We start from the raw sequence: 15,297 nt of genomic DNA on the forward strand, positions 1-15,297 counted from the left end.
AGGAGGTGCACTACATTGATTCCAGACATGACGGGTTCGTCTTATGAAGACAGATTGATGTGGAAGTGCCAGTGTTGGACTCGGGTGGACAAAGTTTAAAAAAAAAAAATCACACAACACCAGGCTATAGTCCAACATGTTGATTTGAAAGTACAAGCTTTCAGAACGCTGCTCCTTTGTCAGGTAGCTAGGGGGGCAGGATAGAGAATTTATTGTAAAAGATCAAAGTGTCATACAGCTAATGCAATGTATTGCACTAGACTGCTGTTAAGTCTTTAAACATTTAGAATGGGGATGCAGGTTTCAATTGATTAATATGTAAATCCCAGAATTTCTTTCAAGTCACAGCTCTGAGATAACTAAAGGTTTTATCAGTATATAATAAAAGGTAACATCTCAGCTCAGACAATGCATTAAAGGTATGAGGTTAGAGTCCGTCTGTATCCCAACCTAGAGTCAGACTGGTTCTAGTTCCAAAGAGATTGAGCAGTTTAGGCCTATACTCTTTGGGGTTTAAATAAATGAGGAGAGATCTAACTGAGGTATACAAGATGCTAAAGGGGATTGACAAAATAAACATGGAAAGGATGTTTCCTCAAGTGGGCAATATAGAATAAGCGGTCATTGTTTTAGGCTAAGTGGGAGCAGATTTAAAACAGAGATGAAGAGAAATTACTTCTCTCAAGGGACAATTCACTATTCCAGAGTGTGTGGATGCTGGGTCAAATTTGAGGAGATAGACAGATTTTTAATTAGTAATAGGTCAAAGGGTCATGGATAGGTGAGCAGGAAAGTGGAGTTGAGACTGAAATGAGAGCAGCCATTAAATGGCAGAGCAGGCTCATGGGGCTCAAGTGCATATTCCTCTCCGATGTTCTTACCATCTAAGTTGTAGGTCTGAGTACTGTATTCTTTCATGTGATGTGGGTGTAACTGCCAAAGCCTGTTGTCCTGTATTTGTTACCTATCTCTAATTATCCTTGAGAAGGTATTGGTGAGTTGCCTTCTTAAATTTTGCAGTCCCTGGTGTACATATGTACATGCTATGAGGAAGGGAGTTCATGGATTTTAACCCAGCGACAGTGAAGGATGGTGATAAAGCTCCAAGTCAGAATGTTGAGTAACCCGGCAGGAATTTTGCAGGTGCTGGTGTTTATATTCATCTTCTGCCCTTATCGTTCTAGATGGTGGAGGGTGCTCTCAAAGAAGCCTTGATGAGTTAGTGCTGTACATCCTGTTGATGGGGGGATTTACATTGGTGGCAAAGGGATATGAATGCTTAGGACTCAAGAATATGGTGTGCCACTGCCTTCTGCCAGGTAATTATAGGCAATAAATCCCGGACAGCCAGCAATGCCCACATCTTGTGAAAGAATACATTTTTAAAAACTCTATAATCTTCCCTACTCTTGATGTCCTGTATGCTGGCCTTTCATCCTTCATCTATGTTGCTCAATTACATGTAGATGGTGGGAAATCACAATCAGTATATGGAGATGAGAATCTTTCCAAATAACTTCAACCACTGAAAAGGGAAGATGAGAGGGAGGGTGGTTGAGAGAGCAGGGAGGGACAGATAATGACCATGTTGTTACTTGAAGGTAGTCTTATCCAGCATACCTTTTCTTTTTCCTCCTGCGAGCAGCTGGATCATCCTCCTCATTGTATTCCCTTGGCATCCTGTGACAAAACATGACCAAACATTAAATTACAAACAGAATGCTCAGACCATTCATCAGAGATTCATTAAAGACCAGAGTGAAAGAGTCAGAAAAAGATCATGCATAATTTTACAGTGAATTCACATTTGCCTGTTCTGATGTGTATTCTCCATATGAAGGCTCTCTCATTTCTCTCTACCACAGCCCTTCAACATATTCTTCTGCCCTTTCCTCCCTTGTTGGATTCCTCTTGAATGCAACTAACGCTATTCACCAAAACCAGTTGTTAAGGCAGTGAGTTTCATTCTAATCATTACTCACATAAAGAGGTTTCTCCCAAATTCATTAATAATGAAATGTCTGCATTTCTACCTGCTTTTACTTGGAGCACATATATTCTGAATCTGCTTAAGGTTCAGTCTTCCTTGGAAGCTTTTTTTCAGTGAAATAAAGACTAAAGCTGTGGTTATAATTTAGTGGAGGTCCACTACATTGCCTTCTACGTTTGCCAGTGATTATTCCTTGGGATCCTCACATTGCTTGCCTTGATTATTTAACATTAGCTGCTGCTCGGTTTGTACTAACATTTGGGTGGTTCCAGAGCAAACTGGATTGGATTGACAAGTCACGAAAAAAAAAATCAGCAGAAAAACAAATTTCTAAGACATCCGCCCCAAGATTGGATCCCTTTTCATGAAACGGAGGCAAGAGAGCTTCGTATATTGCACGTGCATTTTGCATAGCAGACAACCCAAATATTCTGCATGAATACTAAAGCCGAAAAGATGAATGGTTCCTACACTTGAGAGGTCCAAATATGAGGGATTTGTACTGGATGCCCTGTTTCTCCTTTCTCCCCACAAGATGCCAGAAATCCCTTACAGCAGGTATCCCATCAGCAACAGCCTGTCACAGCTTGGGAACCTTTAACTAGAGGAGATAAACATGGGAGTTAGTCGGGTTAAACATTCAGCCCCTTCAGTTTACTCTCCAATAAGATGTGGAGGTGCCGGTGATAGACTGGGGTGACAAAGTCAGAAGTCACACAACACCTGACAAAGGAACAGCACTCTGAAAGCTTGGTGATTTCAAATAAACCTCTTGGACTATAACCTGGTATCGTGTAACTTCTGACTTTATTCATTAAGATCACAGATGATTTGATTGTGGTTCCACCTCCACTTTCCTGCCTGCCCCGGTAACCCTCGACTCCCTAGCCTCTAGCTCTCAGTCAAAACTCTCTCTAACTCAGTTGTGAACATATTCAATAACTCCAATACTTCCTGAGGAAGAGAAATTCGCAAACTAAATACCTTCATCCTATTTTAAAAGGAAATGATGATTAAAATCGTCAAAAGGATTGTAAAAGATGATTGCATTAATCACCTTGTATGGAGAAGATAAGCTGCGGTTTTGTTGAACCCAATCCTGTGGCTCGCCAAGGCTGCCTTACTCCCCAGCCAGAGTCTTGGCCTCATATATTTAACAAGTCTTCCACCCACCAATCTATCCATCCCACCTGGCACTGTCACACAAGGAGGGTAAAAACTGACAGGACTAACAGTTGCTGACCTTACTGGAAGTTACTTATAAATGTATTTTAATTATCAAATCAAAAGCAAACAAAAACTTCTTCAAATCGTTGACTCTGCCATTGGACTTACTCATGTTGGCGGGTTTTTGAAGGTGGAGCTGAGGATGGTGTTGACCGTGGAGTCATCAATAACTTTCGGAAGTCCTCATTGGTCAGCTTGGATCTAGTGAAAGTAACATTATCATTTTAACAACAGTGTGACAATATCCCTTGGTGTGGTCACATCAGCAAGTATATCACTGGACCATATCTTAACTAGAAAACCCTATATACAAACACATGTACATCAAAATTCAAGAACTGAAGAGAGGGGGAAAATAATGATCTTAATATTTAAGTCTTCATTCAAGTGCACGACCCAACATTATCTGGATTAATCATGAAAACTTGGAGTACTAGTTATCAGTTAATACAACCACGACACCACATCTAATATTTCTTTAGTTGTGGTTTTGTTTAGTTCATTTCAAATCATTGCTCTCATATTCTGATAACAAATGAGCAGAGGGAATAGAATAATGGGGTTGCAAAAGTAAAGTCTAGTCCAAAGGATAAAGTTAATCAAACGAAGAGGCATTCAGTCGAGTGTACAGAGGAACCTTGATTATTATGCATTTGATTACCCAATTTCGGATTATCTGAACAAGATTGCAAGGTCCCGATGCATGACTAACTATGTTATCCGGCATTTGATTAACCGAACAAAATAGTCCCTGACCATGTGCTTTGGATAATGGAGGTTCCTTTGTATTTCTCTACCATGCTGAGTTATGGCAATGGTGCAGCTCTTCCTTGAGGCTTTTTCCCCACCAGTTGATAGTCTGGAAGCAGCAAGCTGAAAGAACTTCAATCTCAGTATGGAGTCATCAGTCCAAACAACATCCAACAAACTGCTACGAAAATTCTGCTCACATTCTGACAAATTCTACCACAGCAACTTAGACAATCCACAGTAGTCTAAATAAGCAACCACAAGCTTCTAAAGAAAAGTAAAATTGCCTTACATCTAACGCGAATGTATTCTTTAAAAAAATTCAGGGTTAAACATCTTCAATGAAAACAAATCATTTCTTCTAAGGACCACACACTTATCAACGAAACACTTTATTTGAAATCTGCTGCTTGGTTCTGATATATATTTTTGGAAGACAAACAGACTAATAGGGCAAGAACGTTACCACCGTCTGCCTTCAGTGACAGCATTAATAACTGGCTAAGAACCGGAGCGAGAAGGGTTTTTCAAATTTTATTCCCAACTACAGGTGATAGATCACTATGGTTAAATATGGTCACTATGATCCATGACGTAGATGCATGTAATTGCTGCTATGCAGGAATCTGCAGTGAGCATGCAAAGGTTTGAAAATTTCATTCATTTCGGAGGGATAAATTGGATCAGGAAGCCTAATTCTCAAAGATTTGTTTTTCAAAAGGGGGTTGGGCTTGCTTTATTTTTTGTATAAACCTAAATTTTCTAATCGCCTTGTTCAGAAATGTTATAATACACACCTGGATCAACTTGGACGTGGATCCAGGCCTTGCTGGTCTGGGACAAGGACACTACCTCTGCACCACAAGGACTCAGGCATCACAAAGACCATTATTGCGAATGGGTAAATTATCTCACACAATATTTATCGTGCCAGTTCAGAGCTCAAAAAGAAAAGCCACAACTCTTCCGTTTCCATGGAGCAACGTAAATCAGCAATGCTTCCACTGTCAGAGCACGCTCAAGGCATTCATTGCTCCAGCTAACAGAATTACAGCCTTTTTCAAACACGGTAAAAGTTTGATGATTTGGAATGCATTGCCTTTTAAGCAGATCCAAAATTAATTTTTAGAAGAGAAGGGCATAATTATTGGAAGGGGAATTACTGAAAGGGCTTGGGATAAATTGGACAGCACTTTCAAAGAACTGATCCAGGTAAGTGGATGAAATTACTGAGACCTCCTTTCCCTAGCTGTCGGTGATACTCACTGATTCAGTGACCGAGTATCTTCCATCTCGTGCGAATCTGGCGCCAAAGGATTTGAAAACGGTTCATCTGTGGAAAAAAAAAGGCAGACAGATTTTGAAAAACAATCCTGACTGATGCTGCTAAAAGAGAAGCAAAATCCAAACCCATGATGGAAAAAAAGTTAAAGACTCCCAATAAGCTAGATTGATTGCAAATAGCCCATCTCAGGTTTGTACAGAAGGTAAGACTGCGAAATACACCCTCTCCTTCACGTGAGGCGGCCTATCGGGTCTGGCAGAAAAAGAGCTATGCAATCTTATCCGACCTCCCAACTGCTTTATCTCCTCTGGCACCGAGCCTCCGTTAGTGTTGCGCTCCCTCAGCATCGACCCTCCGACAGCGCGGCGCTCCCTCAGCACTGACCCTCCGACAGTGCGGCACTCCCTCAGCACTGACCCTCCGACAGTGCGGCACTCCCTCAGCACTGACCCTCCGACAGTGCGGCACTCCCTCAGCACTGACCCTCCGACAGTGCGGCACTCCCTCAGCACTGACCCTCCGACAGTGCGGCACTCCCTCAGCACTGACCCTCCGACAGTGCGGCACTCCCTCAGCACTGACCCTCCGACAGTGCGGCACTCCCTCAGCACTGACCCTCCGACAGTGCGGCACTCCCTCAGCACTGACCCTCCGACAGTGCGGCACTCCCTCAGCACTGACCCTCCGACAGTGCGGCACTCCCTCAGCACTGACCCTCCGACAGTGCGGCACTCCCTCAGCACTGACCCTCCGACAGTGCGGCACTCCCTCAGCACTGACCCTCCGACAGTGCGGCACTCCCTCAGCACTGACCCTCCGACAGTGCGGCACTCCCTCAGCACTGACCCTCCGACAGTGCGGCACTCCCTCAGCACTGACCCTCCGACAGTGCGGCACTCCCTCAGCACTGACCCTCCGACAGTGCGGCACTCCCTCAGCACTGACCCTCCGACAGTGCAGCACTCCCTCCGTACTGACCCTCTGACAGTGCGGCACTCCCTCAGCACTGACCCTCCGACAGTGCGGCCCTCCCTCAGTGCTGTATTGTAAGTGTCATCTTGGATTTTGCCTCCAAGTCTCTGGAGTGGGATTTGAATCCGCGACCCGCTTACTCAGGGGGCTTGGGTTACTGAGGAACCGAGGGTGAGGCGTATACCCCGGCACTAGGCCTCAGCGAGCAGTCCCGGCCTGTGCTCTAACTCCAGCCCAAGGCCTCGGGCCTTATCAACCCTCACCATCCCCCAACGGGAAACCGAGCAGCGCCGGTCACTTACTGTCTCTCTCCGGCATCTTGGATCCGTTCCCAAACCTCTCGATCACAACAACTTTGAGAAATCGATCCCACCAGAGAATCACCAAACACTCGGAGTCCTCCCAACTCCAGAGACCTATCCCACAACCCCCCACAGCCAAGGTTGGCTCTGCCTCCCACCTGCCGTGATTGGTCAGGTTGAGCAGCAGTCCCCCACATCTGATTGGTATATTCGACATCAGTCATCCCGTGACTGACCCCTCCTTCCCTGTAGCTTCTATTGGGCCGTACACCATTATTATTGATTATTATCCACGTCAATCCACACATCATGCCTGCCTTCCTTTATGGATTGGTCTCCGCCGCGGATTCCCGATGCTGATTGGTGAGATCCTTCAGTCAATCAAGTCGGTGGTCGCCTTGGATTGGTGGTTACTACCGCGGGGCGGGAGAGGTGGTGCGGTTTATCCAAGATGGCGGCGGCGGCGGTTGTGCGAGGGATTGGTTCAAAACTGAGCCAGAACCTGAGGGAGCTCCGCATCCATTTGTGTCAGAGCTCGGCTGCCAGCAAGGGAACCAGGTCAGTGCCGGGAGATGAGAGGGAGAAGGGCGCTTTTTTGACGCATGAGTCTTCCAATTTAAAATTCAAAGGTCAATCCGTTTAAGTCAATTGTTTTCCTTCGGGCGGGCGGGGGTCACGTGTCTGTGGAACTCTGTCCTTGAATTTTTCTTTGCCATGATGTGGAGTCAACTTTTAGAATGGGTTGCAGCTTTTGGTTCGGTAATATGTAAATCCCAGAAAATCTTTAAGTCGCGTTCTCGAAATAACTTAGGGTTTTGTTTTTAATAAAGTGACATCTCAGCTCAGACAGGTTTGAGGTTTGAGCCTGTCTGTATCCCAATCTTGAGTCAGACTGTTTCTTTTTCCAAGGTAGGAATTTATAAAATGTTATATGGATTGGTTGCCTGTAGGCTGCGTACTTTTTGAGCAACAGTAGAATGTATCTGTAAATACTATACTGCAAATGCAAATTCACCCCATAGACTTGGATGGATGTCTCTGTGTAGGAGGGAGTGTGTTTTGTGATTCTTTTTAGGTCAAGTGTATATACATCTTAAGAAATAGGAACAGAAATAGATCATTCAACCCCTTGAATCTGATCCAACATTCCTCACATCAGTTGATTTTTCCAACCTGTCAGGAATGTACTTATAGGAGAAAGTGAGGACTGCAGATGCTGGAGTACCAGAGTTGAAAAATATGGTGCTGGAAAAACACAGCAGGCCAGGCAGCATCCGAGGAGCAGGAGAATTGACGTTTTGGGCATAAGCCTTTCTTCAGGAATGTACTTTTGTCAACCTTAAAGGTACACAGGGACTCTGCTCCAAAGCTCTCTGTGGCAAGGAAGTTCCAGCCTCAGAGAGAAATCCCTCCTTATCTTTGTCTTAAATTGAGGCTGTGCCCTGTATTCCTAGACTTTCCCATTAGGGCAAACATCCTCAGCATTTACCCTCTCAAGAATCTGAAATGAGAGAAAGTGGGGCTATTGAAAGATTGTCACGGATTGCTCGGTGTCTAGAGTACTCAGGTCCCCCATGATCTTGACTAGAGGGGCTGAGTGGCCTACTCTTGATCCTAATGCATGTGTGTTCATGTGTATCAAGGGCACAGGGATTGTAGAAGTGCACAGCCAAGTGAACTGTGTGCAAATTGGCTCCTGCATTTCCTACATCAGAACAAATACTCCTGTGGCTGTTAAGTGTTTTGTGTTGCTGGTGGTCAAGAAAGGTGCCACAAATGTATACCTCTATCTCTCTCTTTTTGGGGTGAGGTGCTGGTTATTGAGATAGCAAAAGAGACATGATTTGGGGAGCTTTGGAGGTGTGTTGTGTGAAGGGGCAGGGGGTCTGCAGTGTGAGCTTAATGATCCCATCTTAACTGATCTCTCCCAACAACTGTGCAAATGGAGGATGTAAAAGGCAACAATCCATGATAAATCAGAAACAAAAATTGCTGGAAAAGCTCAGCATCTAAGGAGAGAGATCAGAGTTAAAGTTTTGGGTCCAATGACCCTCAACTGTTGGTTGGTAGGAAAATGTTGGTTTGTATGTAGAAGATTTGGGTTGGGGTAGGGGAATGGTTAGTGGCTAATAATGAATTGTGTGTATAACAGACATTGGTAACAAGGCCTGGTGTGGGGGATTGGGGTAAGGACATGGGAAAGCTGAAGCCTAAAGTTGCTGTACATGATATTGAGTCCAGAAGGCTGCAGGTCCCCAAGTGCAAAATGAGGTGGTATTCTTCCAGCTTGCACTGAGCTTCACTGGAGCACTGCAGCAAGCCTGACACAAGAGATGTTGGATTCTGGATTAGTGGTGCTGGAAGAGCACAGCAGTTCAAGCACCATCTGAGGAGCAGTAAAATCGACGTTTCGGGCAAAAGCCATTTTACTGCTCCTCGGATGCTGCCTGAACTGCTGTGCTCTTCCAGCATCACTAATCCAGAATCTGGTTTCCAGCATCTGCAGTCATTGTTTTTATCCACAAGAGATGTCGGCCAGGGAGCATGGTAGTGTATTTAGGGTCTCTTTTTTTTTAAACTGACAGAATGTTGGTGTTCTGCAAAGTAATCATACAGTCTACATTTGTTTTCCCTGATGTAGAGGAAACAACATTGTGAGCAACGAATGCAGTAGACTAGGTTGCGTGAAGTGCAGGTAAAACACTGCTTTATCTGGAAGGTGAGTTTGGGCCTTTGGATACTGAGAAGGGAGGAGGTAAACAGAGAGGTATTAAACCTTGTGCAGGTGCAGGGGAAGGTGCTGTAGGGAATGAATGAAGAGTGGACCAGAGTGGCCCTGCAGAAGGCTGACGAGGGGAGGGGGTGACTTGTGGTGGCAACTCATTGAAGGTGGCACAAATTGCAGCTAATAATCCCCTGGATGTTAATGCTGGTGGGATGATAAGTAAGGACAAGGGCAACCCTATCATTGTTGCAGGAGCAAAGAGAGGGGGGTGAGAGCTCCAGTGCGGGAGATTGGTCGGATCCAGCTGGGGACCCTGTTGATGGTGCCAGGGAATCCTTGGTTGAGGAAGAAAGTGGACGTTTCGGAGGCTCCCTTGCGAAATTGACATAATTGATACAGATGTGAAGAAGTTGGAGGACCTGGGAGAATGGGACAGTCTTTACAGAATGGATTAGAAGCAGGGTGTGAGGATATTTTTAGTCAAGGTAACTGTGCGGGGGTCTATGGGTTTGTAGTGGATATCGATGACCATCCTATCCCCAGAAATAGAAACAGATGTTGAGGAAGGGAGGAGTTGGAGATGGACCTGGTGAAGGTGAGGGTGGGATGGGGGTATAAACTTCTCCAATTCCAAATGAGGGAAGCAATAGCGATGCAGAAAGAGTTGTGGGTAGGGGCTGGAATAGGAACAAGTAATGTTCCACATACACAATTCAAAGTGGCAGAGACGGGTGGGGGCAGTTCAGGCCTTTGCTCTATGAAGAAGCAGCAAGCCCCAAGATCATCCCTGGTGGGGGATGGATATGCAAAGGCATTGCATGTCTATGATAAAGAGGTGGTGGCTGGAGTCCGCAAACTGGAAATTCTGAAACTGGCATAAAGCGTTTGAGGAATCGCGGATGAAAATGGCAGGGACTGGACCAGAGGATAAAAGACGAAGTCAAGGTCAGAAGAGAGGAGTTTTGTTTGGTAGAAGCTGGCAGAAACGATGGGTATGCTGGGATAGTCCTGTTTGTGGGTTTTGGGAAGGAGGTAGAAGTGAGCTGTGCTAGTTTGGGCAACTATCAGCGTGGAGGCAGTGGTGAGGGACGCAGGGGTGGGTGGGATCTCATCAGATGAAATGAGGTTGGTGACTGTAGTTGACACAGTGGCTGATATTTCGTGGTAGGGTTATGGTTCATTGGGAGAATGGAGGTATCTGAGAACTGGCACTCGGCCTCTGCAATGTAGAGGTCAGCCTGGCAGACAACAGCTGTGCTACCCTTTTATCAGCAGGCTTAACCACAAAGTCAGGGTTGGACCTGAGGCCACAGAGTGCGGTTAGTTCCCAGGAGGATATATATCCTTGTTGACCTTCCGCTCTGATAACACTTTAAAATAGATTTCCTGCTTATCTATCTTCTGTTATGACCTGGAATATACTGAAAGGACAGTGGCAAGCAATCCTTTTGAAAAGAGATGATAAAATTTCGCAGGGCGATGGGGTAAGAGCTAGGAAGTGACACTCTAATTAGCTAATTTAAAGAGGAGGCACAGACACCGTCGAGTGTCTTGTGCTACACAATTCTGCAGCAGTCTCAGCACTTGAAGTGACTGGCGCCCTATCTATGATGCATTTGTATTTTCTTTTGAAGTGTGGTTTGGTTTTATCTGTTATGATCCCAGCTGATGTAATATTGGACAAATCAGGATGAGACTTGGCTTGATAGATTCATAAGCTTTTTTTGTTAATTAGAGGTGAGTCACTGAAAATATTAATGAGGCTGCCAGTGTACTTTTAACAAAAGAACATAAACTTATTATAAAGGGCAAACATAAATTGTACTACGTTAGGCAAAAACAACTGGAACAGTAAATCTGAAAACATCAAAGATTCAACTTTTTCCCTTAATACCACTCTCCATGAAGCTTAAAACAAACTACTAACTCAGCTCTCTATTAGTTAACATGAGTTCTCTAAACTCATGTCTTCAATAGCCTTGTAAGATGTCTTTCTTTCTGACATTCCCCATAGCGCTCTGCTTCTGAAACTTTTTTTCCCTCTGTTCTTGACTCCGAAGCACCTCAAGGCTTTATCCCCTCAGCAGTGACTGCTTAGAAACCGCTAACAACATCTTTGCTGTTATGGTTCTCTGCCCCCTCCATGAACCTGTTTCTGCCTCCCCTCTCTCCAGTTGTAGCAAATCTCAAGCCAACAAATGCTTAAGCTGTGGTTTGCTGAATGAATGTAATTTATTGGAGATCTTGTGACTCATGAATACTGCTTTGAACATTCACAGGTCAAAATGTAATTTCTAAACATTATTTTAGAAAAGTCAGATTTAACAATTGAAAAAGTAAAGCATGTTTTCCTCTATTTTAGAATCCAAGTTCTCAAATGATAATTATATTATGTTCACTTGTGTATCTGGAACTCACAGATTAGCATGTTTAATTCTTTTGTACAACGTGGTAGCCTGCTTTTGAAAGGAGATCCTTAATACATTTGGTGTAATTCTCAAAGTCAATAAGTGTGGTGTTAGAAAAGCACAGTCCTCACTTTCTCATAATTCTCAGCGCTTTATTTGTTTGGTTTTCCATTGTATTGCGTCGCTAAGGTTGGCAGCCATTCCACTTCAGTAATGACAGGCCAACAACAAAGAGATTATCTCTTTTCTTGCGATATTAGTTAAGAAAGGACTCTTGCCCGGCACTGCAGAATTGCCAGCTTTTCTAATTGGTGCTGTTTTACCAGAACTGACAGATGGAGCCTCCAGTTAATATAGGAATGTTGAAGTACAGCAGCTTTTACAATGTAGACCTTGAGTTTCAGCCAAGAGTATTAGCTCAGTTTTGGTGTGATGGGCTTAATCCAAAAGTTTGCAGACTAGCTGGTGCACTATTTGGAGTCACGAATTTATGTAACTCATTTCTGATTGTAACTAACCTTTCACCAGTTGCCTTCTCATGAAGTGGATGCTAGTAATTTTTGAACGTATCTCCTTGTGGTTTTCAATGCATGGAGGAAAATACTGTGCTCTTGAGCACAATGTTGGTGTTATGGTATTTTAAATCCCCTCAAAACAAAGTTTCAAGGTAGATATAAAATCAACAAAGCTGCCAGAGGTGTCGGGGGAAAAAAATGCCAAATTTTCTGTAAAGCACTACCTCCAATGGGGAGAGAATGAAGGAGTTGATCCAATAGTAATCTTCAAAAGAAAATGAAGGAAACAGCAGGGGCTGAGATTAGTTGGATAATTCTAATTTCATAGCATGAGTATTGTGGATCCAATGTGTTCTGTGTTATATAACAATGATTCCATAAAACTCTAAGAGTTACTGATGGTGTTTTGGTTCATGCAGGGAATTCATCGAACAGCACTACGTGACACTGAAGAAAGCAAATCCAGAATTCCCTATTCTAATCCGTGAATGTACTGGTGTACAGTCTAAAGCATGGGCTCGATATGGTAAGGAACCATACAGAATGTGGCTTTAGAGTACTTTTCTGTATCTGACTTCAAATGAAACTAATCAGATAGCTCCTTCATAGAGCAAGTATAGATATGATGGGCCAAAAGGTCACCACTATAAGCTTCTGTAAATAATTCCTCCAGCCTGACCAGTCCAACTTGTAATGGGTTTGGATAAATTAGTCCAGCCTGAAATAGATCCTAACCCAGAGTGGTCCTGCATTGACCAAGTGTCTACCTTGGAGACCTTGCTGTGGAAGAAAAATATACTCTATATGATGAGTAGGTTTGGGGAGTGGGGATAATTTATTGAAATTGATGTGAAGATTGCAGTATTTACTGAATCTAATTATTCTATCATTACGTGTAGGGAATATATTAAAACTTGCAGTTGCCAAAGTGTTCTATTCCCTAGCAGTAATAACCCTCAATCGTTAATATTTTTGCCTGTATATTGTAGTTAACACCATCACTATCACCATACCTTCAACAACATTCCAAAATTACTAAATAATTGGGACCAAGTGAAGAAAGGAAATAACTACAGAAAAGATGCTCTGGTAATTAATGAGCCTCTTCAGGATGATGGCCTGTAATTATTGCAGTGCCACAGAGATTATTGCTGGAGCCACAATGATTTACAGTATATGCTCATGACATGGATGATGAAAATGAATGTACCAAAGCCACATCTGTGAATGGCACAAAATTATCTGAGAAGGCAAGTGGTGAGTCTGTCAATCTGCAGAGTGATATAGATAGGTTAAATTAGTGGATTTAAAAACTTGACAAATGAAATAAAATGTGGAGTTATGGTCTTTGGCAGGAAGAATCGGAGAGTGGAACATTTTCTAAATGGAAAAAGATTGCAGAAAACTCCAGCAGAGAGGGATTTGGGAATCCTTGTGTATAGATCACAAAAAGTGAGCAGGTAGGTTCAATGGGTAATAGGAAAGGCAAATGAAATGTTGGCTTTTATTTTACAAGGGAATAGATTATAAAAGCAGAAAGGATTGAAATTATACAAGGCAGTAGGTAAACAGCTGGAATACTGAACAATTTTGGGCCCACTTTCTAAGGAAAGATACTGGCACTGGAGGCAGTTCAGAGAAGATTCTAAGTATAGAGACATTGAGTAGGATGGGCCTGTGCTCATTGGAATTTAGAACATGAGGTGACCTTATTGAAGCATAGGAGATTCTTAGGGGTGTGACCAAGTAGATAGAGGTTGGTTCTCCTTCTAGTAGAGTCTAGGACCAGCAGGCATACTCTGAGAATAAGGGATCACCTATTTAAAATCGAGGTGGGAGGAATGTCTTCTGAGGGTACTGAATCTGACGAATTCTTTACCAGACTGCTGTTGAGGCTGGGTCACTTAATATACTGAAATATATTTAATCTGCAAAGGTTTTAGGGAAGAGGCAGGAAGGTGGACTGAGGCTTATCAAATGAGCCATAATTACATTGAATGGGGGAAGCAGGCCTGAATGACCTACTCTTGTTCGTATTCCAATCCATGTTGCTACAGTATTACTCTGGGGTTATAGATTATTATCCAGTAACATTACTGCAATCATCTTCTCCCGCCCCAACTAACAAATGTAATGAGATACTTGAGACATTTTTATTGTAATATTGTGCACTAATTGTCTGCTGTATTTTCTATGTTTGAAACCAAGATGCTGTTTAAAAGTACCCTGGTTGTAAAGCAGATTGTTACATTGAGGTCATGAAAAGTGCTTTAAAAATAAGTTGTTATCCCCTGATGTCCCTTTTTTCTGCTGTTTCGAATCTCTAAACACAGGAAGACATCCTGCAGGTATAAGGTGAATCAAAAGCTGTAGTGTTATTGCTATTTCCCCCAAGTACAATGCTTGACTGAACACAAATTCTGCAGTAAATGAGATAATTGCATTGAGCTGCTTATGATGCCTGTTTCCTTTTATTTCTCTCCCATTACAGAGTTTGGAAGAGAGAGAAATGTACCATTGGATAATTTAAACTCTGAGCAGGTGGCAGAGGCACTGGAGTCTCTGATTACCAAGCCATGAACTGTGGAGCAATCAGTGTGTGAAGGAAAAACTTAATAAAAAATAGTGGCATGGGAATATTTCTATTCCACTGTTTTGCCTGGTTTCCCTGTGGAAAATATTGAAACTGTAAAATTAATCTAAATTAAAATGCATTTGAGTCCTGTGTGTTCTTTAATTGTATTCCAACAGCCACTGGCTGTAACAACATGTTCATGAGTGGGCAGAAGCTAGATAAAATATTAAACTTGTCCCCACTGGTTTGGCAATATACACCACAAATGCTTTCATAGTTATGGTTTCACATTATTAGTGCCAGCTACAAACAAATGTATGTTGTGAGTTACACTGGGATTTCTCAATCTCATTTCACTTGATTATCTAATGGTTTCAGAAATCTTCAACTTAGTTGTCTGAAGTGGTTTGAAACTTTTAGGTTTTTAAGAAGTGAAATATTACATATTTCAAAGTGTGAAAGTATATCCAACTCAGAACTATTCCTGCCTTAGAAGTTAATGTTGCAGCTCACTTATCTTGCCTGGAGAAAATGGAAGAACATCAGCC

At 43.0% G+C, this 15,297-nt stretch overlaps 2 protein-coding genes and 1 pseudogene across 3 annotated transcripts in view; 2 read left to right on the forward strand and 1 right to left on the reverse strand.

Annotated features, from left to right (window-relative positions):
• The window catches only part of ik (IK cytokine), a 45,947-nt gene extending 39,296 nt beyond the window's left edge, over nt 1-6,651 (reverse strand). Inside the window, exons 1-4 of the mRNA XM_043703080.2 lie at nt 6,527-6,651; nt 5,234-5,300; nt 3,326-3,418; nt 1,621-1,680 (exon numbers count right to left, since the gene is read on the reverse strand). Coding sequence (XP_043559015.1) covers nt 1,621-1,680; nt 3,326-3,418; nt 5,234-5,300; nt 6,527-6,542 — 236 coding nt within the window. The 5' untranslated portion in view covers nt 6,543-6,651. The remainder of the gene's footprint in view (nt 1-1,620; nt 1,681-3,325; nt 3,419-5,233; nt 5,301-6,526) is intronic.
• On the forward strand, nt 5,523-6,399 carry LOC148147475 (uncharacterized; annotated as a pseudogene).
• A 288-nt stretch (nt 6,652-6,939) lies between the features above and the next one.
• On the forward strand, nt 6,940-14,899 carry ndufa2 (NADH:ubiquinone oxidoreductase subunit A2). 2 transcript variants are annotated; one of them, XM_043703084.2, is made up of 3 exons: nt 6,940-7,084; nt 12,594-12,700; nt 14,666-14,899. In XM_043703084.2, exons 1-3 carry the CDS (start codon nt 6,978-6,980, stop codon nt 14,752-14,754), a joined length of 303 nt encoding a protein of 100 aa, XP_043559019.2. In that variant the 5' UTR covers nt 6,940-6,977; the 3' UTR covers nt 14,755-14,899. The 2 variants fall into 2 exon arrangements, with proteins under 2 accessions (XP_043559019.2, XP_087851227.1); XM_087995101.1 differs by lacking the exon at nt 14,666-14,899 and adding an exon at nt 13,530-13,646.
• The last annotated feature ends 398 nt before the right edge of the window (nt 14,900-15,297 follow it).

The sequence above is a fragment of the Chiloscyllium plagiosum genome, unplaced genomic scaffold (assembly GCF_037043375.1).
Source record: "Chiloscyllium plagiosum isolate Xiang-an unplaced genomic scaffold, Cpla_swu_hap1 HiC_scaffold_16, whole genome shotgun sequence".
NCBI lineage: Eukaryota > Metazoa > Chordata > Chondrichthyes > Orectolobiformes > Hemiscylliidae > Chiloscyllium > Chiloscyllium plagiosum.